The 24,587-nt window shown below is 38.0% G+C and overlaps 1 protein-coding gene across 5 annotated transcripts in view; it reads left to right on the top strand.

The window, feature by feature from the left end:
* LOC134226925 (sorting nexin-8-like) overlaps positions 1-24,587 on the top strand; it is a 78,439-nt gene that overhangs the window by 32,620 nt on the left and 21,232 nt on the right. For 2 of the 5 annotated variants that reach the window (XM_062708042.1, XM_062708041.1), the window contains exons 2-3: positions 9,353-9,450; positions 20,329-20,420. In XM_062708042.1, coding sequence (XP_062564026.1) covers positions 9,353-9,450; positions 20,329-20,420 — 190 coding nt within the window. The other 3 variants (XM_062708045.1, XM_062708043.1, XM_062708044.1) reach the window with 3 other exon arrangements.

The raw sequence follows: 24,587 nt of genomic DNA, 5'->3' as shown, positions 1-24,587 counted from the left end.
AGTTGTGCAAATTGGCTCAAATTACTATTACTTTGTTCAAAGCTCCACAATTCAATCTCATTTATTCCTATTTTGAAAAAAGTATATAAGAAGTATATTGGAATACTTATTTCAGTAGAATCACCACATACCTAATTACGAGTGTACTACTGAATATGAGTCTGTTCGGGATGTGAATCAAAACGGTATACCAGACCAATATGCGTATATGAATTCGGAAGCTTGTTTGAAAAAACTCAATGATACGTGCAAATCAACAGCGACGAACGCAAACCAGATGTATGGGAAACAGTTTCCTCTAATGTTTGTTCTTCTCTTCTGTACAATTAATGTTTGTGTTCTCTCGAATTCAAAATCAATAATTTGTTATTCGATGTTATACTTGATAGCCATACCCACACCAAAAGTTCCATCCGACTACCAAACTAATTCAATTAGCTAGAGTACGTTAATTTATTTACTTATAGCCGAAGGTGTTTGAAAATAATATGGTCCAATGCACCGAGTTCATCATTGACGTTTGAGACGGGCGCTGTTTACTAAGAATGAATACTTTTTCATTCATCGAGTTCATGCAAGTGTTCATTTTTAGTAAACAGCGCCCGTCTCAAACGTCATTGTGTTCATTCGGTGCATTGGACCATACATATACCGCCGGAAATAAGTATAAAGACAAGCATGATTTTCATACATTTTCATCATGATTGAGGATCGATATCTCGATTCGTAGCGATTCGATTTGGCTGGAATTTTACTAGGCACCTGTTTTTAACTTGAACTTTCGATCTTTGAGTAAATTGTATACATCTCTGTTGATTTTGACCTCAAAATCTGGAAATAATTATAAAGACACCACTTTTTTATATGGAGCTCCATACAACGGAACTGTCTTTATAATTATTTCCAACAGAAACGTGTATAAGCAGAATATATGCATAAATGTAACTATCATTGACTAAAAATTCAAGTCATTTTAGGCTTGTTGGCAAAAAATCAAGCCATTCGAATCGCTGAGAATCGAGATATTGCCCTCCCAATATGGCCATTTTGTATGGAAACCGAGCTTGTCTTTATACTTATTTCCACCAGTGTATATCGCATATTGTCAAAGTTTTGAGCCGATGTTTGTTTTCATGAAAATATGTTGTGATAATAGAGGTAATGAACTAACAACAGAGGAAGATTGTCGCTGATGGTATCAAGTTTGTAGTACACTTTTCGTCATAAAAGTTGTCAAGTTCATCCAGATATCTAGCAGACTTATTAGATATCGAAATGGATATTCGGCTCACTTGATAAATATATTTGTCATCATGACAATGGAAACAAAAAAAAAGTGTCAGTTTTTGTCTAAAATTTATAACATTTTTTAATTTAATTCAAGATGAGTAAACACTAAACATGTCTGCTTGGATTTGAAGGTTAATTTAAATCTGTATAAAAAGCTTACATTTCTTGTATTAAAACCTTGCAGAATTGTGTATGTCATGTTTTAATAGAATAATTGTTAGATTTGTTTTTTTTTAGATTTTAGAAAAAAAATCAAAAGGGTTATGTACAAGCAGGAATTGAATCTAAAAGAGAATGAGAAAGTCTCTAACTCATCATTTCTGTATGCATACCGTCATAGACTTTTTTCACAAGTTTCATGATAATGAACTGATGCGGGATGCGGCTGTTCATCATGATAAATTTCTTTCAAAAAGCTCCAAATGCGGGGAGCACTGGTTCTGATGATGCATTTCAACTTGTTCTACAGAGCTTTATTTTCAATAATACGCATTTTGAATCACTAAAGCCAACTGCACAATGCAGCGGACCGGCACCAGAACCTGCAGCCCATATATTTTCTGTCAAATCTTGCCGTAGCCGTTACGCTGAATTAAGTATGGCGCTTTACACCGACAAAACCAAAATCAGGATCTCGAGTCGAGATCTCACTCGACTGCTACTGACGCCAACACCATCCACTCGATGATTTGCCGCTGAAACGCTATAGACGCTATCCATGCGAATCAATTTTTGCAGCGTATCCCTGCGACACACGCGATTCTGCTACCGAAGGAATTTTGAAGAAAGTTGTCTCGGCTCAACTTTCTCTTTTATAAAATGGTGGTCCTGAAAAGAACCGATTCATTTTCATTAATGAGCGTTATTAACCACTAACTCCAGTGATACCGTTAGCGACGCCATTGTTCTGTCCGCTCACCGTGGATTCTTGAATGCAATCTTGCTACTTCATCTGTTTAGGTACCAAATGTTTAACTATTTAACTACATTCTCATACTTCCTACTAGCAACGAAGTTTTGAATATTTTCATCTCATTGTCGGTGAGCTTAATCTAAATCTGTTTTCATTAAATCCCATACATACATTCTCATATAGGATGGCCCTTGTAGAAAATGTAAAAAAAGTTGTGCTTCCCAGCAATTCCAATAAGACATCGCTGAAAAATGATTCGATATCTGTCAAAAGTAATCTTTCTCTACGAGCAGGGTTATTCGATAATTATTGAAATGTCACTTTCAAGTTTAATTTCAGTTTAATTCTCCAAACGAGACAGACCTCAAAACACATGTCTGCAACACAGTCGCAAAAATTGCGTTTTCTTAGCCACGTAATTGAAAAGTTGGCGTTTTGACCAGTTAAATATGTCTTTTGTCGCCGCATGTCCCAGCTACTTCACCTAAGAATTGAATCCAACAGAGAATGACAAAGTCTTTCACTTATCATCTCTGTATACATATACGATATGTAACATACCGCGAGAGACTTTTTTCGCAAGCTGTCATGATAATGAAAGACTATCAAGAGACTATACCTACCTCATGATGAATTTATTTTAAAAAGCTCCAAACGCGGGTAGCACTGGTTCTGATGATGCATTTCAGCTTGTTCTACACAGCTGTGTGTTCAGTGGACGATCACACCTCGATGTGAACAGACGCGCTGGTTCACAAGCAGGCTTTTTTCGGTGCTGTTTGTATCGTTCGCGGTATCCATACCTACCGGTCGCAATGTCAGGCAGTGTGGTGGTGAAGAACACGTTAGCGTTTCTGTTCCCCGAATGTGCTATTCAACCAACTGGGTTGATATGGCACGTTTTGTTAAATCATTAAAAGGGGATCAGAAATGAATGGAAACTGCCTATAAAATATCGGACGAAAAGTCGGTATTTATTCGGTTTAAAACCGAGGAGGCGATGAAGTTTGTACTGCAAAACAATGCTGAATTGTTACCATTCAACTATTTGAATGGGAAGAAGGTAATAGTGCAGATGTATGTAGCCGGAGGAAATACTCGCTACGTACGAATTTTCGACCTGCCGCCGGAGAGCTCCAATTCGGATGTGTCTTCCGTGATGTCGACATATGGAAAAGTGAAGCGCACAGTACGCGAACGGTTTCCAACAGACTATTATTTGGATATGTTTACTGGAGTTCGCGGTCTATATATTGAGATCGAATAGGTAATCCCGGAGATTCTCTACTTTTGTAATTTGAAAGGGAGAATCTACTATGATGGCGTTAAACCGAAATGTTTTGTTTGTAAATCTGACATGCACCTAAAAAAATCTTGTCCGGTGTTACATTTACATGAACGACGAAGCATCTCTATACAGCAGAAAGAAGAAAATAAAAAAGTGCCAGCTGCCGTTGCTGATAGAGTTGAGCTCGGTAGTAGTAAGCAAAAAGCAAAAAAACCGATATTGTGTGTGAAAGAAACGGACACAAAGCGAAGCCCATGTCCATCCCGTGTGGAGCCGACCAACAAAAATGCTATTTCGAATGACTCTCCATCGAGCGAGGAAGGAAGTAAAACTGTTCCGGACTCTCCACGAAGGAAGAAGAAATACAGAATTGCATCGTACAAATGGATCGACGACAAGAGTGAGCGACAACTTCTGATAGCTGAGGATAAGATAAGAATTGCTAATGCAATGAATGTTAAAGTTGAAGAGATTGATTTTTATATTGATTATTCCTAAAATGATTGTAAAATTATATTGTATAATATTGTTTGTGGCTCCGCAAGTGTTTTTAACACGACTGAGCCTTGAAAATAAACGAATGAATAAAAAAATACACAGCTGTGCGTTCCCCAACACAAAATGAGCGAGAACAAAGCGAGAATCATCACTTCTCTGTGGGGGCTGCCTATCCGATAAAACTTGTTATCATGACTAGCTATAATGCGGAACAGTTTTTGCTTTTCTTTTATCGTTGTTCGTTATCTATTGAGAGCGATTTTTGCAAACCTTGCATATACCACATTTTAGAGTACCATCAGACCTTTCAGATAGCGACAAGAAATTTTGCAGAAAGTTTGAAAATTTCAACACATATTGGCACATTTCCAAGTTAGAGTTCTTTAAATAAATGTCTGGTAAGTCAAATAGAACACTGTTAGTTGGATATATTAATAATATTTATTAATATTCAATGCATCAATCCTCGTCAAATGCAGCTTGTTGCGAGCAAATTGAATGAGTATAAGTGCCAAAAAAGTGTTTTTTTCCTATACACATAATGAAATTTTAGTATTTTGAAGATAATTTTCAAACGATTTCACCGATTAGGCCCATTTTTCAAGAGAAATACTGGAATAATATACCATGTTCAATGTATCTTTGAGCGAATATGTTTAAGCAATTCTCTTGCACATATGTAGTTACTTGATACTTGATGGGCTACAGGTCTTTGATGAACCTACGCCGAATGGAATATCTTTCTCCACTCGTGATTCATGCGATGCCGTCAGATACCGTTCTCCTGTTTACCGCTCGGAAGCCTCCTTTCAAGAGGCTAGAAAGCCTCCTTTCAAGAGGCTCGAAAGCCTCCTTTCAAGAGGCTAGAAAGCCTCCTTTCAAGAGGCTAGAAAGCCTCCTTTCAAGAGGCTAGAAAGCCTCCTTTCAAGAGGCTAGAAAGCCTCCTTTCAAGAGGCTAGAAAACCTCCTTTCAAGAGGCTCGAAAGCCTCCTTTCAAGAGGCTCGAAAGCCTCCTTTCAAGAGGCTCGGAGCCTCCTTTCAAGAGGCTCGGAAGCCTCCTTCCAAGAGGCTCGGAAGCCTCCTTTCAAGAGGCTCGGAAGCCTCCTTTCAAGAGGCTCTGGAAGCCTCCTTCCAAGAGGCTCTGGAAGCCTCCTTTCAAAAGGCTCTGGAAGCCTCCTTTCAAGAGGCTCGGAAGCCTCCTTTCAAGAGGCTCGGAAGCCTCCTTTCAAGAGGCTCGGAAGCCTCCTTTCAAGAGGCCTGGAAGCCTCCTTTCAAGAGGCCTGGAAGCCTCCTTTCAAGAGGCCTGGAAGCCTCCTTTCAAGAGGCCTGGAAGCCTCCTTTCAAGAGGCTCAGAGCCTCATTTCAAGAGGCCTGGAAGCCCCCTTCAAGAGGCTAGGAAGCCTCCTTTCAAGAGGCTCGGAAGCCTCCTTTCAAGAGGCTTGGAAGCCTCCTTTCAAGAGGCTCGGAAGCCTCCTTTCAAGAGGCTCGGAAGCCTCCTTTCAAGAGGCTCGGAAGCCTCCTTTCAAGAGGCCCGGAAGCCTCCTTTCAAGAGGCTCGTGAGCCTCCTTTCAAGACGCTCGAAAGCCTCCTTTCAAGAGGCTCGGAAGCCTCCTTTCAAGAGGCTCGGAAGCCTCCTTTCAAGAGGCTCGGAAGCCTCCTTTCAAGAGGCTCGGAAGCCTCCTTTCAAGAGGCTCGGAAGCCTCCTTTCAAGAGGCTCAGGAAGCCTCCTTTCAAGAGGCTCAGAAGCCTCCTTTCAAGAGGCCTGGAAGCCTCCTTTCAAGAGGCTCAGGCCTCCTTTCAAGAGGCCCGGAAGCCTCCTTTCAAGAGGCCTGGAAGCCTCCTTTCAAGAGGCCTGGAAGCCTCCTTTCAAGAGGCTCAGAAGCCTCCTTTCAAGAGGCCCGGAAGCCTCCTTCAAGAGGCTCAGAAGCCTCCTTTTAAGAGGCTCGGAAGCCTCCTTCAAGAGGCCTCAGAGCCTCCTTTCAAGAGGCTCAGGAAGCCTCCTTTCAAGAGGCCTGGAAGCCTCCTTTCAAGAGGCCTGGAAGCCTCCTTCAAGAGGCCTGGAAGCCTCCTTCAAGAGGCTCAGAGCCTCCTTTCAAGAGGCTCAAGCCTCCTTTCAAGAGGCTCAGAAGCCTCCTTTCAAGAGGCCCGGAAGCCTCCTTTCAAGAGGCCTGGAAGCCTCCTTTCAAGAGGCTTGGAAGCCTCCTTTCAAGAGGCCTGGAAGCCTCCTTTCAAGAGGCCTGGAAGCCTCCTTTCAAGAGGCTCGGAAGCCTCCTTCAAGAGGCCTGGAAGCCTCCTTTCAAGAGGCCTCAAGCCTCCTTTCAAGAGGCCTGGAAGCCTCCTTTCAAGAGGCTGGAAGCCTCCTTTCAAGAGGCTCCGGAAGCCTCCTTTCAAGAGGCTCAGAAGCCTCCTTCAAGAGCTCAAGCCTCCTTTCAAGAGGCCTGGAAGCCTCCTTTCAAGAGGCCTGGAAGCCTCCTTTCAAGAGGCCTCAAGCCTCCTTTCAAGAGGCCTGGAAGCCTCCTTTCAAGAGGCTCTGGAAGCCTCCTTTCAAGAGGCCTGGAAGCCTCCTTTCAAGAGGCCTGGAAGCCTACTTTCAAGAGGCCTCAAGCCTCCTTCAAGAGGCCTGGAAGCCTCCTTCAAGAGGCTCGGAAGCCTCCTTTCAAGAGGCTCAGAAGACTCCTTTCAAGAGGCTGGAAGCCTCCTTTCAAGAGGCCTGGAAGCCTCCTTTCAAGAGGCCTGGAAGCCTCCTTTCAAGAGGCCTGGAAGCCTCCTTTCAAGAGGCCTGGAAGCCTCCTTTCAAGAGGCTCGGAAGCCTCCTTTCAAGAGGCTCGGACGCCTCCTTTCAAGAGGCTCGGAAGCCTCCTTTCAAGAGGCTCGGAAGCCTCCTTTCAAGAGGCTCGGAAGCCTCCTTTCAAGAGGCTCGGAAGCCTCCTTTTAAGAGATTTCAGTCAACATTTTGGAGATCCATATGTCATTTTTTATATTTTTCCTATTTTTTGCTGCATTGTGCTCACATTACAAGTGACAACTTATTAAATGCAATCAACTCTTCTCGATAGCGATGAATTGTGGATATAAAAAGAACCCTGCTACCTACCCTGGAAGTACTTCCGTTTTGCCACTATTTATGTTCAATTCAAACAATTTTACCTAGCATATAGAATAAGGTAGTACGCATACTCACTTCAACTAGTTAAATATTACTCAACTTTTCTAGCTTATTGACGCAAACTTATGCCGAACACGTACTCGAATTTCCCGTGAATAAATTTAATAGTATTCCTTCTAGGCACTATGCAAGCATCTTGATTCGTAGCCGTGACAAAACAGATGACCAAAGTGATCGATTCGCCACACTATTTGAATTGACTGAATTGTACGATCTGCTCGGCCAATTAAATAGCAGGTTAATATTGATTAAAACGATTGTAGATGGGTAGATTTCGTGCTTTGGTGATATTGAAAGCTATCACTAAAATACGTTTGTTGAATAGAATGTATGTATATTATATAGTGCTGGATTGACTTAACTTATCATAAGGCGAGTTATTACTTTTGCCTCAATAGCCAAATTGTTTCGTACGAGTCAAGTACAGATCTGTAAAGTTACAGTCATGTGGCCCAATTTAACGGGATAGTACCAATGCGTATTATACAAGCACAATATGTTAATAAATAGCTAAATGCACCTGGTTTACGTAAAGATAATTATTGATGCGTACTTCCAAAATTGCATTATATGTAGTACAATTAACTGTCGGTACTCGTATGCTAGTCCCAATTGGGTTTGCTTTACTATTGAGTTAACTCCATTGGTCATTCAAAGGGTCATTACTGTGCTGTATACATACAGGAGAAATGTAAAGCAATGTTTCTCCCATATTACAATATACCCATTAAAAGTGTCATACGCTGATAGCACCAACATAAAAAAAATTACGTTCATACTAACTAGACGCCTGAATAATATTAACTAACTACTACTAACTTTTTATTTTTCAAGCTCGACAAAATCGGCCACCGCTATAGCTCAGCATATTTCAGAACTAAACTTCGGCAGAAAATTTCGGCGGTACCCATTTCAAGAAAATAAACAAAAAATGATCAGATCTCGGCGAAAAAAATTAAGTTTGTTGATTTACGACAATTCTTTTATAGGAGAATCAAAATTTCAACATGTTTTTATTAGGTTTTTTTACATTTTACATGGAGATGAAATGATTCATCAATTATGTGAGGTTAAAATAAATCCATGTCTCTTTTCCCGGTGTGACATAGGGAATATTTTTGTATGGAGTATCTGAAAACTTTGTATAGATCGTCACACTTTATGGAACGGTTCTCTCCCCTCGAAGCGTTACGCAATTTGTGGATCTTTCCGATTACGGTATTCAACTTTAATGGTGGAAAAAAACGCATTGATCTGACAGAAAATACCGGCGATAAAAATGTATTGAAAAACGACATACAATGGCACGCAATATAACCTATTAGGGAAGTGACGTGCTTCACAACACTTCTTTCGATGCAAATTGATTATCATGTCAGATCCATCACATTACCAAAATTTCTTCAAAGTTCATGATCGACTGGCAAAAGATAAGAAAATTATTTTGAGCTTGAGTGAGTCGAGTCAAGTACGAGACACTGAAGACGGCCTTACTGTTGAGGTCGAAATACGTATCTGTCAAGATACAATTAAGTGGTGGAATTCAATGGGATTGTATAAACTCGTCTTATGACAGGTGGCAAAAGATAGTTGATCGTTGAAAACAAATCTAAATAAGTAGGATAAATCATGAACCCCTTCTTGCTTCATGTATCCAACGATGATTGCTTTGCAACCATTCCTTACTGATCGAGTTCACTTACCTTTGCTGCATCGCCGTCGCCATCCACCACCATAGTTGGTTATTGTCGTTGGTTCGTTGATCGGCTCCAGTCTATAGCTTTGTTTGTGGCGAGAATCCGCTGCACTTACTCTTACTTTTCATCATCACACTACCTTTTGATCGTTGTAGGTATTTGCATTACGACTTTATTTACGCTGATTGACAATGCTAATAGTTGACGCCATGTGAACCATTTCATAATGTGATCTGCTCTTGTCATTCTAATAGTGCTGTGAAGTAAAGCGATCTGCTCGGCAAATTTTGCGCTAAACAGATTAAGGGGTATTATCACAACTATAACCGTAGTTTGTGTGATGGGGTATTCGATCAAGAAGTTAATTCGTCTATAACAGTAGACCAGTGACTGTTGCATACAACGACCATGAGTGGAAATAGTGGGTGCATCTGTATACTTTTAAATAGTAAAAAAACTTCTACGTCTAATAACAATCGAATTTTATGTTCTGCTTACAGGTGACGAATCTGGTGATGGTGATCCAAGCGAACTCAGTATTGTAGTAAAGCTTGTTCCAGAAAAGAAGGGTCTCTTTTTAAAATATTCAGAATATGAGGTAAGTTAAGTAAGATTGGGGAATTACATTAAAAAAAACTGTTTTGGAGATTGCTGATAGAATATCTTCTTCTTTTTGTTTGTAGAACGTTTGAGGGTGAAAATGAATTCGATAACAACTTTTATGTGCAACGCATATTCTGCAAATTTTATAAGATTTTATTACTGGGAACAAAATGTGCACGAAGCTATGTCAATGTTCTTGAAAAAAATTTGTTCAAAACATCGAAGCGACTGTTCATTCTATGATTCATATGGAATTAAGTCGCCTATTAAAATATCGGGGAATTTGAATCACGTTTCAATTACGCTATGCAGTTTATTCTGCAATTAAAAGAAAATCACCTTCTATGTCATTTCAGCCAATAGATTCACCTTTTGCCCGTTAAAGCATTATTATAATGTAAACAATTGCTCTAGTAATTATTCCGCCGTGCAATTAGTTATAGGAACGTTCTGTCCTGTTTACATCGGGATTTTTAACGACGTGTTGCTTTGTTGTCTTACGCTAAATGTTCAATAATAAACCTTTTAGATGTGTCACATACTACACTACTACAGTGATCGGTACAGCATTTAAGTATTTATTTGAAATATTTTTGACTTTCTCATACCTATAATAAATCTGTCTTAAGAGAATAATCACTTATCGTAATTCCAAGACTTAAATAGCCAATTAATTTAATAACTTTTAAAAACAAACTTGCGGTAAAAATTTACTCTGCACAGTCATAATGTGCTGGAAAACCAGAAAACCGTCATCGATTTGAATTTTTTCATTTAACTAAAAAAAATCCACTGGTTTTAAAGACATTATCTTTTAAGAGTGATTTTTGAGAAGGGTATAATTTTTTTCACTAACAATTTATTTAATAGAGAAAAACTTTGATAGAGAATTTCTGTCTGTCCGACCCTTATAGACTCAGAAGCTACTGAACCGATCAGCGTGAAAATTTTGTATGTAGAGGTTTTTGGTGCCGGGGAAGGTTCTTAAGATGGTTCGAGACCCCGCCCCCTTTTGGAAAACGGGGCTCCCATATGAATGAAATACCAATTTCTTCAAATCTCGAGAATTAATCAAGCAAATGGAACCAATTTCGGCATGTGGATGTATTGGAAGGGAAGATTTGTTTCTGTGGTGGTTCGAAACCCCTACTCTTTCTGGAAAGGGGTGCTCCCATACAAATGAAACAGAAATTTCTGCATAGCTCGAGAACTAATCAGAGAATAAATCTACTTTAGGCGAAACGAAGTTCGTCGGGTCTTCTTCTTCTTCTTAGGGGCCATACACATATAACGTAAGCATTTATTGGGGGAGGGGGATGGTTCAATATCTTATCTTCTATATAATAAAAATGAAATGGTCTGTGTTCGTATCCGCATAACTCGAAAACGGCTCGATGGATTTTCTTCATTCCTTCAGCAGGTATGATGGTTATCGTTTCCGACGGGTTTATATGATATTTCCTCATCCGAAAATCACGAATAAGGTTGAGTAAATTGTGAGAAACTAAAACAAAGATTCGTATGGGAATTTCGCATGAACATTTTCGCCTACTATGCAGGACAACGTCTGCCGGGTCGACTAGTGCTTCATAAAAATAAAAAATCATTTGTATGAAAAAAATCTGACATGGGGATCGAAAACCCCAGAAAAATTGCTTATGTAATAAGTGTACGACCCCTTATTGGCATTACATCCCCACACTGGGGACAGAGCCGCCTCGCAGCTTAGTTAATTAAGTACTTTTGCAGTTATTAACTGCGAGGTTTCTAAGCCAGGTTACCATTTTTGCATTCGTATATCATGAGGCTAACACGATGATACTTGTATGCCCAGGGAAGTCGAGATAATTTCCTATCCGAAAATTGCCTAGACCGGCAACGGGAATCGAACCCAGCCACCCTCAGCATGGTCTTGCTTTGTAGCCGCGCGTCTTACCGGTATTACTGATGTATGACAGTCCTTAAATTATTGTTCTTGTTGATACACAATCGATTTTTTGGAGTGCTGTCAAAAATCGACTTTTTAAATATTCGGGGGAAATTGATCCCTCTCCAAGAACTTGCTTTGATAAAATTAGAAAGGTGCCCTCAGATTTTTTAAATATTTTTCCTTTAAAATACGCGGAATTTTCGAATTGCTGTGCGTATACATGAACGATTTTTGTTATTGAATTCGACAGCACATGCAATTTTTGAATTTGGGGAGACTTGATCCCCTTTCTATGATATCTATGCAATAAACAATTTTTCCTGCCAACCCTTCATCAAATCTGTCAAATCTACAAAAAAATTAGAAGCCTGAGCACAGATTTATAATTTTTTCAATTTTTTTTCGCCAAATTTTTGTATGGGTGACTTATGGGGGATCAAGTGTCCCCATATTGAGGCAATAACTTCAAATCCAAATATCCTAAAACTTTGATGTAACGTTGACATTTTCATCAATACAGATCATTAAGCATATTTATGGCTTTGTGCTGTGCATTTGGTCATTGTTATGAAAAGTTGTTCAAATTTTGCGTGACTAATAATAAAATCTGTGGGAAGGTCAAAACATACAAATCGCCCTGCAGAATAAATAAGGTTGTCAATCCTAAAAATAACTCACCACATGAAGGTCATTTGTCTACTACTTTAGTTCTCGATAAAACATGGGGTGATCAAGTCTCCCCGGGGACCTTCCTCTATGGAGGTTCGATGAAAATTGAATATATTAGTACCACCACAGCTGTAAAAGTATCGATACAATTATATTAAAGGTTACTTTTGATTCCATTTTTATGCGTGATTTCAGTTGGTAATATTTGTTCTACAGATTTTTAAATTTTTCTTTGGCTTTCTCAATCTTGTATATTCAAAACGATCAGTTTTATTTTCCCCGAAGTTTCGGCCTTTTATTTTGCCCTTTTTCAAGGGAGAAACTGTCTGTAACGTATTATAAAAGAAGAATTCGAATATGATTAGAAATCGCTCAATGTTAATGCACATGTATTGTGCGATCGAAGAAGCGTAACGCTCACAAACCTATATAAAAGTAAAATAAACGAAACGAGTAGTCTCTTTTTGCACAGCAAACTATCAAGTCTAGTCCTTCTCTTTTTTCAAACCGAAACATATTACTGTCTACCGTTTATCATTCTTAAGTCTGCTTGATTGACCACCCACGGTTGCTACTCTGCCATTGCTAGGCCAGCTGTAATTACGCAGAGAGCCAAAAGATGATGTTTGGGACGCACAATGCAGAACAAAATAACGTTGATCTCGAGATCGTTCTGATCTCCAAAACACGTTTGACCGCGTACTGATTAATTCACTTTTTGAATGCATAATGCAGAACAAATAACGCGGATCTCGAGATTGTTTTGCTCTCTAAAACACGTTTGATCGCGCACTAATTATTTTTCGTTTCGATCGTAGATCGCAGAACAAGTTAAGAGCCTTAAGGCTCAAGGAAAATTGGGCAAAGAAAACAGCTTTCTGAATGATTCACCACCGGCGGTGTGTCGTCTGTCTTTTTCCGTCCTTCGGAAAATTGTGATTGTGTTAGTGCAACACCGGGCAATATCACAAACACTCGTTCAAAAAATACGGATTTATGTAGTGGTATGTTGCCAACCTTAATCCTCCCTCAAGTGAAGGTGAAGAAATTGGCCATAAGTGTAGTAGCACTCGGCTTTGTCCCGCACACACAAAGGGTAATATAGGATGGATCGTCGTCAGGTTCCAACCGAGGCAGTGAATATTTTGCATATTTTATAAATATTTTATATATCTCAAATGAATAAAAAAATTGCAATATTCCTCCAGGGATTCCGACGGAACCCTCAAAGGATGCCGATGAAATCCTTTAGTGATTCTGATGGGAATGTTCCAGTGATTCTGGCGGGAATTTCCAGATATTTCGATGGGAATCCTCCAAGCATACCCAGGCGAACCTCCAAGGATTCTGAATGCAAACCACCAGGCGTTTCGAAGGAGTCCGAAGGAAATGTTCCAGGGATTCGGACGGAAATGTGCCAGAGAATTCGATGGAAATATTTCATGGATTCCAATGAGAATCTTCTAGAGATTCCGAATGAAATCCTTAAGAGGTTTTGACGGGAATGTTCCAGGGATTCGGACGGGAATATTCCAGAGATTCCGTCGGGAATCCTCCAGGACATCCAACGTGAATGTTCCAGGGATTTCGTAGGCGATGTTCCAGGGATGTAGAAGCAAATCGTCGAAGTATTCTGAAACAAATCGTCGAGGAATTCCTAAGAAAATCTCCTAATGATTCCGAAACAAATCTTCGAAAGACTCCGGAGGAATTCCGAAGCAAATCAACGAGAGATTCTGAAGCAAACCCTCATGGATTATAAAGGGTATCCCTCAACGATTCCAAAAGGAATCCACTGGGAATTTTTCTGGATTCCTTTTCTGGAGTACTTTGATGATTTCGAAAGGAATTCTCTAGAGATTCCAATGATAATTCTTCTCAGATTCTGATGAGAATCCTTCCCGAATGATGATCGGAATTGTCATGCTGCTAGGCAAGCGGAAGCCTGCTGGAAAACTGTCACTGCTGGTAAAGTACCACGATTGCTTTGATTGATATTCTGGTGGTTCTCCGTTGTTGTTCATATCAAGCTTACTTTGATGCTTCCAAATCAACTATACGGTTAGAAAAAGTACCTAATATTCTCTTTATATATATAAATGAAATGGTCTGTGTTCGTATCCGCATAACTCGAAAACGGCTGGATGGATTTTTTTCATTTCTTCAGCAGAAACATTCGTTACAGTTTCCGACGGGTTTATATGATATTTCCTAACGCGAAAATTACGAGTAAAGTTGAGCAAACCGTGAATAAAAATTGTGATTCCTATGCGAATTTTGCATGGGCAGTTCGGAACGCACATTCTCGCCTACTGTGCAGGACAACGTCTGCCGGGTCAACTAGTATTAGATACTTTTCACTCAAATCGGGGGTTTAGTGTGGGAACCCAAAATAAAGTATTTTTTTCTTGAAATTAGGTAAAATTTAGTTAATATTAAGAAAATATACTTAATTTTAAATACATACTAACCAAAAGTTAGGTTAATTTCACTGAACTTTTGTAAACATGAGATTACTTTACGTTGGGTTCCCACACTTTACTGCCCTTGTTGAGTGGTTTTGCTCTTCATTTTATGACAACAAAGGGAAGAGGGAGGTACTTTTTTCTAAACGTGTAGATATTGCATATTCATACTTAACACCAAGTGCAATTTTACTGACACATAGGAGTTTTTCTCACAAATGAGAAACAAGTTCATTTGTCTTCACAAAAAAAATAAAGAATCTAAAAAAAAGTTTAAAGAACTCAACTTTGAGTACGAAGTTCAAATTTTTAACTCAATATTAGGTAGTTTTCTTACTCTCACGAATGATATTATAAACAAAGAGAGCTGCATCGATCCAACGTGTGCTGTTCCGTGGAAGAAGGCAAATTTGAGTTGTTTTCACCATAGTCTCAGGTGAGTTAAAATAACATAAATTTGAGTTGGTGAAACTTCATAGTGGGTGAAAATTCAACACGGGAGTAAAGGCAAAGTGCTCACCGGATTTTTTCGCATTTTACTTATACCAGAAATACAGCACTTATTTGGTGGTTTTTACGCATATCAGTCCCGGTCAGTGCATGACTTTGTAAATGACTCCTACGATTGACATATGTCTTTCCATGCTTCATCTATGGAAGTGAACTGTCCACGTGGTTGAAGTGATTATGTCGCTTAGAATGATTTTTTTTCAGATTGCCCTATTAACCACGGGAACAGGCTAAAATTGGAAGATCTAAGCATAAAATACTATTCCAATGAGCGTTGCTCCATAAAATTACAGAATCTATCATAATAATTTAGTCACCGCGAGACAATTATGCGTAGAAATTAAACAATGAGACAAATAGACTTGATGTTGTTTTCAATGATTTTCCGAACAATGTTCGATATCTGTTACAGTTTTCAAAAAATATACATCAAAAAAGACTACTCTATGGTAAAAATTCAAAATGCACAAAAACTAACATGGGACAATTATGCGTAGAAGGGCAGTAATATCGCTCTAAGTCACGTGACCAACATCAATAGTTTGCCGCGGCCTGGTAGCCTAAGTACTGGTACTTAAAGTGTCAAACTATTGTAGTTGACAAAACAAAACATTCTCTACAACATGACATATAATTAACGATCATATTTAGCATATTGAAACCTACAACGTGAAAATATGTTAAGTATTTATGCTTCTACTTCGGTTACTGGTAAAAAGTGACCTTTGATGATATAATTTTAAGGACCTTCAGAAATTATTCATTAATAATACACTGGGGTCGCTTTTTACGCGTTTTTCTTTTGTTTGTTTCTGACCTTTTGATTTAATGAGACATTGAAATACCGTGCGGGACCGAAATCCGTACAGCACCGAAATCCGTCCACCTAATGAGATATCAATAAATTAAAGAAGGTTAAAGGTAATTAATGTAGGAATAATTAATCTTATCCTGTTCAGATACTTGACAGTAAGCTTTTAGGGCATAGAATTGTAAAGAAGGCTTCGAAATTAGAACCACAAAAATCAAAAACAAATCTCCACCCATTAAACGCGGAGTTTGTGCCGCCATTTTGTTTTCGGGTAGAGCATAATTGCACCAAAAGTAACTATGTTTTAATTGCTAATTGCAAATCATTACATAAGATAAGCGGAATACAAATCGAAGGGATCGCTTCTTAATGTGCATATCGAACTATGTACAGTGGTAGTTTAGTCAATCAGACTGTTTCAATTTAAATATTTAGTTAAGAAATAGCTGTACGGATTTTGATCCTTTGATTCGAAATCCGTCCACTGTGGACGGATTTCGAGTCAGGAGTAGTTGATTTTATTCATTATTTTATCATGTTTTTCTTAGTTTTTAATGAGCCAATGTGAAACACTTCAAAAGTAGAAGTCTTCATGCGCCTGTGTCAATGACAATCGTTTTATTTACATTCGATTCCAATTTTCTAATGACTTTTTCATATACTAAGGAGCTTAAGTGTACGGATTTCGATACCCCACGGTAATCCCACGAAAAATCCACAAAAAAAACATCGGGTGGTATTCAAAAAGTTGTGGAAATAGTATGTAGATGTACGCTGTATGTGCAAATCGATGAAGACAACTTAATTTGAACTCAGTTCAAGCATATGTATGACCAGTGAGTGAATTTTAGGTATGTACTTGGGGTGATATTGAGGCACTTTACAGTGTTCGACTGAAAAGCATTGTCAATAGAGTAATTTAAATTATTATGCTTTATTGAGGTGATTTTTTAAATTAGCGTGATTCAATTTGACATTGACGCTGAATTATGATTGAACGGTGACATTTAATATTAATTTTAGGCTAATTTAGCTGTTACTTAGCTGCGCATACATTGCACAATGGTCCCAGAGTCGAATCTAGCAAAACAAAAATGTTTGCGTCAAAACTATTAGTTTTAGATATATAGTGTATTTGGGAAAAAAAAGTTCATATTTTTTGACGATTTTTTTTCTATGTAGTGAAATTAGGGTGGTATCTATATTTCAGAAGTTCATAATATCAACTTTTTAATTTTTCTGTAAAGACTTGTGCAATGTTCCACAAAGTTGTAGAGCATCTAATTTTGAGCAACTTTGCCGAAGAAACCATTTTTATATCACTTATGGTTCACAAGTTATGAGCTTTTTAATAAATACGTTAGGGCGGCCCCTAAAAATCGGTATTCTTCACAAAACTTTTTATACATTCATTTCTCGCATAAACTTTGTTCCGAGCACTTTTAGGACTTTTGAAGACGCACATTTTTGTTAAAGAACCATGGATCTATCTCTTATAACAAAAAAGTTATTTGAGTTTTTTATGAAAAACATGTTTTTTTCATAAGTGTATATTTCAAAATGGAGCAAACCGATTTTCAATCTATTAGTTCTATTCGAAAGCTCGCACGTTTCTGCGTTTATGGTGGGAAAACTGAGAGAGCGTTTTTTGTATAAAGCATTTTATTCCGTTTTGAAAAAAATATGTTTTAGATCGAAAAACGGCTATAACTTGATAAATAAACGAGATAGGTCCATGGGTCTCCAACAAAAAGATGTGCCTTTAGAAGTTCTAAATGTGGTCCATACAAAGTATCCCTCAAAAATCAATACATAAAAATATATTCAAAAAACGGTTTTCGTAAGGAAATAAACGTTAGTCTTCAAAAGTCCTAGAACTCGGAACAAAGTTTATGCGCGAAATGAATGTATAAAAAGTTATGTGAAGAATATCGATTTTTAGAGGCCGCCCTAACGTATTTATTAAAAAGCTCATAACTTGTGAACCATAAGTGATATAAAAACTCAAAGGTGCAGCCCAATCGGGTTGTACGCAAAGGTGACGTAGAACTAAGTAGCTGTATATAATATACATGTTTTTGTTTTATACTTTTCTTTTCGATGAGACCAAAGCAAGCGTTTTTCAAACCCAGAGTGAATCGGTTTTCGTTGTTTATCCTGTGCTCCTGAGATTGAGTTAGCATTACGAACCTTAGTGATGTATATTATTTGAAAATGATGATGAAAATATTTTTTTCAAATAATCGAGGTTGATCAACACTCTCAAGCGATAACATATCCAAATTATCAATTGACTCGCTAGAGAGTAAGAATCGTTCGATAACTTTATCTCGATTCGAAGCATTGGTTAATGCTACTCTTGAACTTATTTTCCTACATAACATCAAAGCACAATACCAAACATCCGATTGAACTTCTTTGTTGACATTAAATTGGTATTAGTTAGGTTTACATTAAAATTATTATTTTGTGTTATTATCAATAGACTGCAAGATTTGAAAAGATATCGCCGATGAAAACTTGCCTACTTTTCGCACCTGAGAAATTATTAAATGATAATTCCAACAATTATCGTATGAGAATGATTCAGCACAACCCTGGCTGATAGTGTACCGCTGCAACCATCACCGACGCAAACTGGAACAAAGACTAACCACCCTCACTAGGTCATTCCAAACCCCTGGTGGTACATTACTGAAGGACCCATCCAGAAAGCTGGGCTGTCAACGGTGTTTGATGGTCATCCTATGGAGGAAGCCAGAGTAGACGCGACAAAGAAGTTTTAAAGTTTATTGATAAAAATCATTATTCCTTCGCGTGAGTTGCGTCGGACTTTGCGTTTACTCCGGCAGACATCTAGGAATCAGCAAAACCGAGCCGAATAAAGTTTACCAGAACGCATCCACTGCAGCAGCGAAAAAGATTCCGAGCCCCTCTTCTTCTTCTACTACTTTTTCTTCTCCTCTATTGGCATTACATCCCCACACTGGGACAGTGCCGCCGCGCCGCTTAGTGTTCATTAAGCACTTCCACAGTTGCTTTGTAGCCGCGCGTCTTACCGCACGGCTAAGGAGGGCCCTTCCGAATTTCTTTACTGGCATCGACGCAATAAACGTAAGCGAAAAGCTGCCGTCAAACGCCCCCAAGCTTTCGTTAGTTTGCAGAAACGAACTGCACCTTAGCTAAAAGCCCTGTAAGTTGCATTAATTTGACTTCTATGCTGGCTTGAGGTCTCGAGTTAGCCTTGTGAACAAAGGCTCAGAAACCGGAAATGACGATATCGATTCTTGATACGGTCTAGGAAGTTTTTGGGTGGGTGGGTTTTTATAGTGTATCCATTGACTTTGCCACACAAGATACACACTAACGCAAAGGCGGGCATAGAAAGCTTTCAATTCATAACTAAAGAAATGCTGATAGATTACTAATTTGAAAAGCAGCCCAAGTTCCAGTTGGGATGTTGTGCTATGTAAGAAGAAGCTTGCGCTGCACTTACGAGATCGACTGATTCACCGAAACCGTTAGCAAGTCTTCAATAGAAAATATTATCATACAATACATAAATATTGTAACACACTGGAGTCGGTTTTCACGCTGAAGATATGGCCCGCGTAAATTAAAACGATGTAAAAAACCTCGTGAATCCCAAAATATGTCTGATTGAACCGCGAAAATCTCGAAAATCGAGTGACAAAAAATCGCATAAAAATCAATTCGTGTAAAAAAAACCGCGTAAAAAACGACTTCAGTGTACATCGGGAATAAAGCGTTGACTCATCCTTGATCGAATGGTCCAAGAAAATTGAAAATCCATCGAAAAACGGCTGAGATATTAACGATCAAAGTCTATCATATTTTCGTGACGTTTTTTTTTTTTTTGCAATCGTAAAGTGTACTCCAATATAGAAAAGACAGACGTAGTTCTACGTCAAAATGGTTTCTTCAGCAAAGTTGCTCAAAATTAGTTGCTCTACAACTTTGTGGAACATTGCACAAGTCTTTACCGAAAAATTAAAAAGTTGATATTATGAACTTCTGAAATATAGGTACCACCCTAATTTCATCACATGGAAAAAAATCGTCAAAAAATATGATTTTTTTTCCCAAAGACATTATATATCTAAAACTAATAGTTTTGGCGCAAACATTTTTGTCTTGCTAGATTCGACTCTGGGACCATTGTGCATTGTTTCCAATTAGTATGATACATATTATGTGAATAGTAATTTTTGCGGAAGACATACAACAAAGCTACTCATTGAGCTCATAAAATATACGGATACATAGAAATATAGGACATTTAGTAGCAATTTTTATAAAATTTTGTTTGCATAAAAGTTATTAAGAAAATTCAATTAACACGACCACATCAATAATTAGCATTTGTGTTATCACAATCACTTTTTTGATTACGAATCAGCTTATAGGAAGTACTCTATGAAAAATGCAAAACACCTTGTGACCTTCTTTTCCTTATTCCCATTGCAGATCAAATCCAAAGCCTACGACAAAGTTGTGCGGCGACGCTACAAGGATTTTCTCATACTCTACACCTACCTCATGGAGCGATACCCGTACAGGTAAGTCAATTAACTTATAAAAGATTCCCGGTGAGTCAATGCACAGAAGTGATTGATTGCGTTTTGTTTGATGGCGATTTGATAGACCATCGCATCGCCATTCATCAGTTCGCGTGGACTGACCGACCGGCGACCAACCGGCATTTGCCATTATCATCAATATTGTGTGCCTGCATGTGGGAGGGTACGTGGATATCTCACAACAGCTTGCTTGTATCGTGATTCGTTCCAGTATGCACGAGTGGCTCGCGTTCCACACAATCTTGGAACAATGCAGCCAGTTAGACAAATGCATTGCATTGATAACAGCGAAACACTGCAGATGATTGTGCACGTGCGACGTAAATTTATAGTTCATCAGTGTTTTTGTTTTTGTGGTTATCAAAATAGCTGTACAATTTAGTACAATGCTAACATGACGTCACATGACATCATATTTACATATATAGGGGAACGGTTCGGCACTTCATCCCATAGCTCCTATTTCCATCCCATCAAAAACAAAACAAGGAAAAGGAATTTGGTTTGTTTCTTATTTTTGTGATTTTTTTCAGCAGTAAGCACGCGTGTTAGCAAAAAGAAGCGACGAGATTGGTGCTTTATTTCTTTGTTTTGCGATGAGATGAATATATGTTCAGTAGACTTGTTCACCATTTTCAAAAGTATTCCAGATTCAAAGTACCACCCCTCTATTTCAATGAGTATCTTAAATGGAGTCACCAGACCAATTTTCAGCCAAATCCATGTAAATTTAGAGGTGCATCAAACGAGATTTGTGGTTTTTCAGACTTTTCCATAGAAATGTCGTCTGAATGCATCAATTTTACTCCACATAATAGAAGCAATAGTCCTTAATAGCTTCTTTAGACTACTATCTACCACTTTGTCATTGATACTAGGATGTTTAGAGTGCTTATTCTGTCACTTTTCAGTAAGTTTAGCTGAAAAAATGCCTAATAACTAAAAAAATATTTTGGATGCTTCTGGGGGTGGTATAAATTTTCAATATATGCCCAATTAAATTTACCCGTTTATTTCCTTCGAGTGTTGCGAAAGTTTCGTCCATACATCACTTTATTCTGAAAAATAATCTTCGGCATGTAAAAATGCAGTTTTCATAAAATACTCAACATTTGAATAGGGTAGTCAAGCAAGACCATTCCCCCATGCTAGATCAAAGTTGACTATGATTTATGAGCAATGTCATCCAGTATGTTCAACCCACTAGTATAGATCTAGAGTGGGCTATGTGGTAGTGTCAGGGCCTACAGATCAAGAGGTCTACGGTTCGAGGCGCAGAGTAGATGAATATATTTTTTTACCAAGGCAGGTTGAAATTCCATGTTGCCGATGATCTGTCGCTGTCAATATTATATTCTCAATATGGGCTCATTCACAAATTACATAACGCATTAAGGGGTGGGTGGGTACATAATATTGCGTTACAAAATGTTACGGTTTGTCTAGGGGGTGGGTGGGTTTGTTTAGTTCTGTTACGGGTAACATTTATGATAATAAAATAATATAAAAAAAGAAATTTTAAATTAAATTCAAATTTGTCAGTATTATTATGTACTATGAAGGAAGTTAAGGAAGAGTTCACTAAAAATAACAATTTATCATTTTTGTGAAATTTTAATAAGACGTTATGCGTCACAGGTGGGGGTGGGTGGGTATGACGGAAATGTTACAAACAAGTCACGGAGGGGTGGGTGGGGGTTCAAATCTGTGTTTTTTTGCGTTATGTAATTTGTGAATGAGCCCTATCTGAAGGTTGTTTGAAATTAGTATATAGCATGAGTGATGCTAGGATGGTATATACGTAATCACATTCAAATGTAGTTAACGACCGCGAAAGGATATTGAAATTGAAAACATGCCATTTTCCAAAAGATTAGTCAAGAAAAAAATTGCATCTACTCTGCGCTTCGAACCGTAGACCTCTTGATCTGTAGGCCCTGACACTACCACATAGCCCACTCTAGATCTATACTAGTGGGTTGAGCATACTGGATGACATTGCTCATAAATCATAGTCAACTTTGATCTAGCATGGGGGGAATGGTCTTGCTTGACTACCCTATTCAAATGTTGAGTATTTTATGAAAACTGCATTTTTACATGCCGAAGATTATTTTTCAGAATAAAGTGATGTATGGACGAAACTTCCGCAACACTCGAAGGAAATAAACGGGTAAATTTAATTGGGCATATATTGAAAATTTATACTACCCCCAGAAGCACCCAAAATATTTTTTTTAGTTTTTAGGCAAATTTTTCAGCTAAACCTACTAAAAAGTCATAGAATAAGCGCTCTAAACATCCTGGTATCAATGATAAAGTGGAAGATAATAGTCTAAAGAAGCTATTAAGGACTAATGCTTCTATTATGTGGAGTAAAATTGATGCATTCAGACGACATTTCTATGGGAAAGTCTGAAAAATCACAAATCTCGTTTGATGCACCTCTAAATTTCCATGGATTTGGCTGAAAATTGGTCAGGAGACTCCATTTAAGATACTCATTGAAATAGAGGGGTGGCACTTTGAATCTGGAATACTTTTGAAAATGGTGAACAGGTCTAATGTTCAGTGAGATGGAAATTGGAACAGTTCTCATATGTCGTTATTTTTTTAACAAAAGTTACGTGCTAAAATAAAATGTAAAATTTTTGTTGGTTATTTAACCCGTAAAATACTATCAAAATATAATAGACTTCGGACCGTAATTAATTTATAGATCGTTCTCATGATTATTATTGTTCTAAATAATCTAAACCTAATAACCTGAAACCTAAACCTGAAAATCCTCAAAATTATCCAAATTTTATTTTGTTGACCCCTCAAAATATTATTTTTTTGGCAGAAAAAGTTCGAGGGGGGGGGGACAAAATAGTTCTTAAATATTTGTATCGGCCTTAGTATTTTTTTCTATTTTTATTTTATTCTATTTATTTTCTTATTTCTCTGCCACTGTTTTTTTTTATTTCTGAGCTTTCCCGATCGCCATATTAAATTGAGGTACACACTTAAAAGCCAAATTTTATTTCGGTAAAATTATTTGACGAACATGTTCCGTTAGCCGGAATGTCGTCAAAAAATATTGTTTTGCCGAAATATTTTAAGTATTGCCGAAAATCGGCCATATGTACTACTGAAATTCGGCAATATGTGCTATAAGTTACTATTCTTGAGAGTCTCTACCGAGTAATTTAAAGTTGCGATCAGTGCTGAGATTTTCATGTTTATAGATGGCAAGCGATATTTACAATCAGCTTCCTCTAAATCTCTCGGAAATTTTTTTTCCCAAACTTTTATAGGTTTTCGATTTTCGAATTGTTAGCAGCTGTCTCTCCTTCAATAATGTTGTTGTAATTACCTTCAAGTCATAAATCAGAAATAATATAATCATTTTATCGACTAGCCACCGTTGTTTGCTTAAATCTTTTAAGGTTTTCTTTGAAGCTGAATTCCTGGAATTCCTGAAGCAATTCCTGGAGAATATAGGAATTTATGATTAAATTCCCGAAGGAATTTCGAAGGCAATTCCTGGAAGACTTGTTTAAAGAAATTCTCTATGGTGGCCCGAAGGAGCTTTCGGAGAAGTTACTGGAGGAATTTCCAAAGAAATACCTGCAATAATTTACTTTAGAAATTTCAGATATAATTTCCGAAGAAATTCCTGAAGGATTTTTTTGAAATTTCAAAGGAATTTCCGAAGGAATCTCTCAAGTTATTTTCGTAGGATATGCTTCAATAAGCTTAAGGACAAGCCTCCCTGAATCAAAAACTAAATCCTCTCGCGTTTTCAAAGGCACATCAATCAATACGGAAGCAACGTGCAACAACGAAGCAACTGCCATTTTTATTATTTTAGCGTCGCAGCATGCGTGAAATAATAAAAATGACAGTTTTGCGTTGCTTCCATTTTGAATGGTGTGTCCTTGAAAACGCGAGTGCATTTAGGTTTGAATTCCGGGAGGCTTGTCCTCAACTTGGCCGTTTGTGATCCGTCATGTTGTAGTGCATGTTTGGTTTCTTACAGCACTTGTCATAAGACGAGTTTGTACAATTCCATTGAATTCCACCACTAAATTGTATCTTGACAGATACGTATTTCGACCTCAACAGTAAGGCCGTCTTCAGTGTCTCGTACTTGACTCGACT

This window comes from Armigeres subalbatus, chromosome 3 (assembly GCF_024139115.2).
Source record: "Armigeres subalbatus isolate Guangzhou_Male chromosome 3, GZ_Asu_2, whole genome shotgun sequence".
NCBI lineage: Eukaryota > Metazoa > Arthropoda > Insecta > Diptera > Culicidae > Armigeres > Armigeres subalbatus.
Note: the sequence above shows the minus strand (reverse complement) of the source record. Positions and strands in the feature narration are given on the sequence as shown.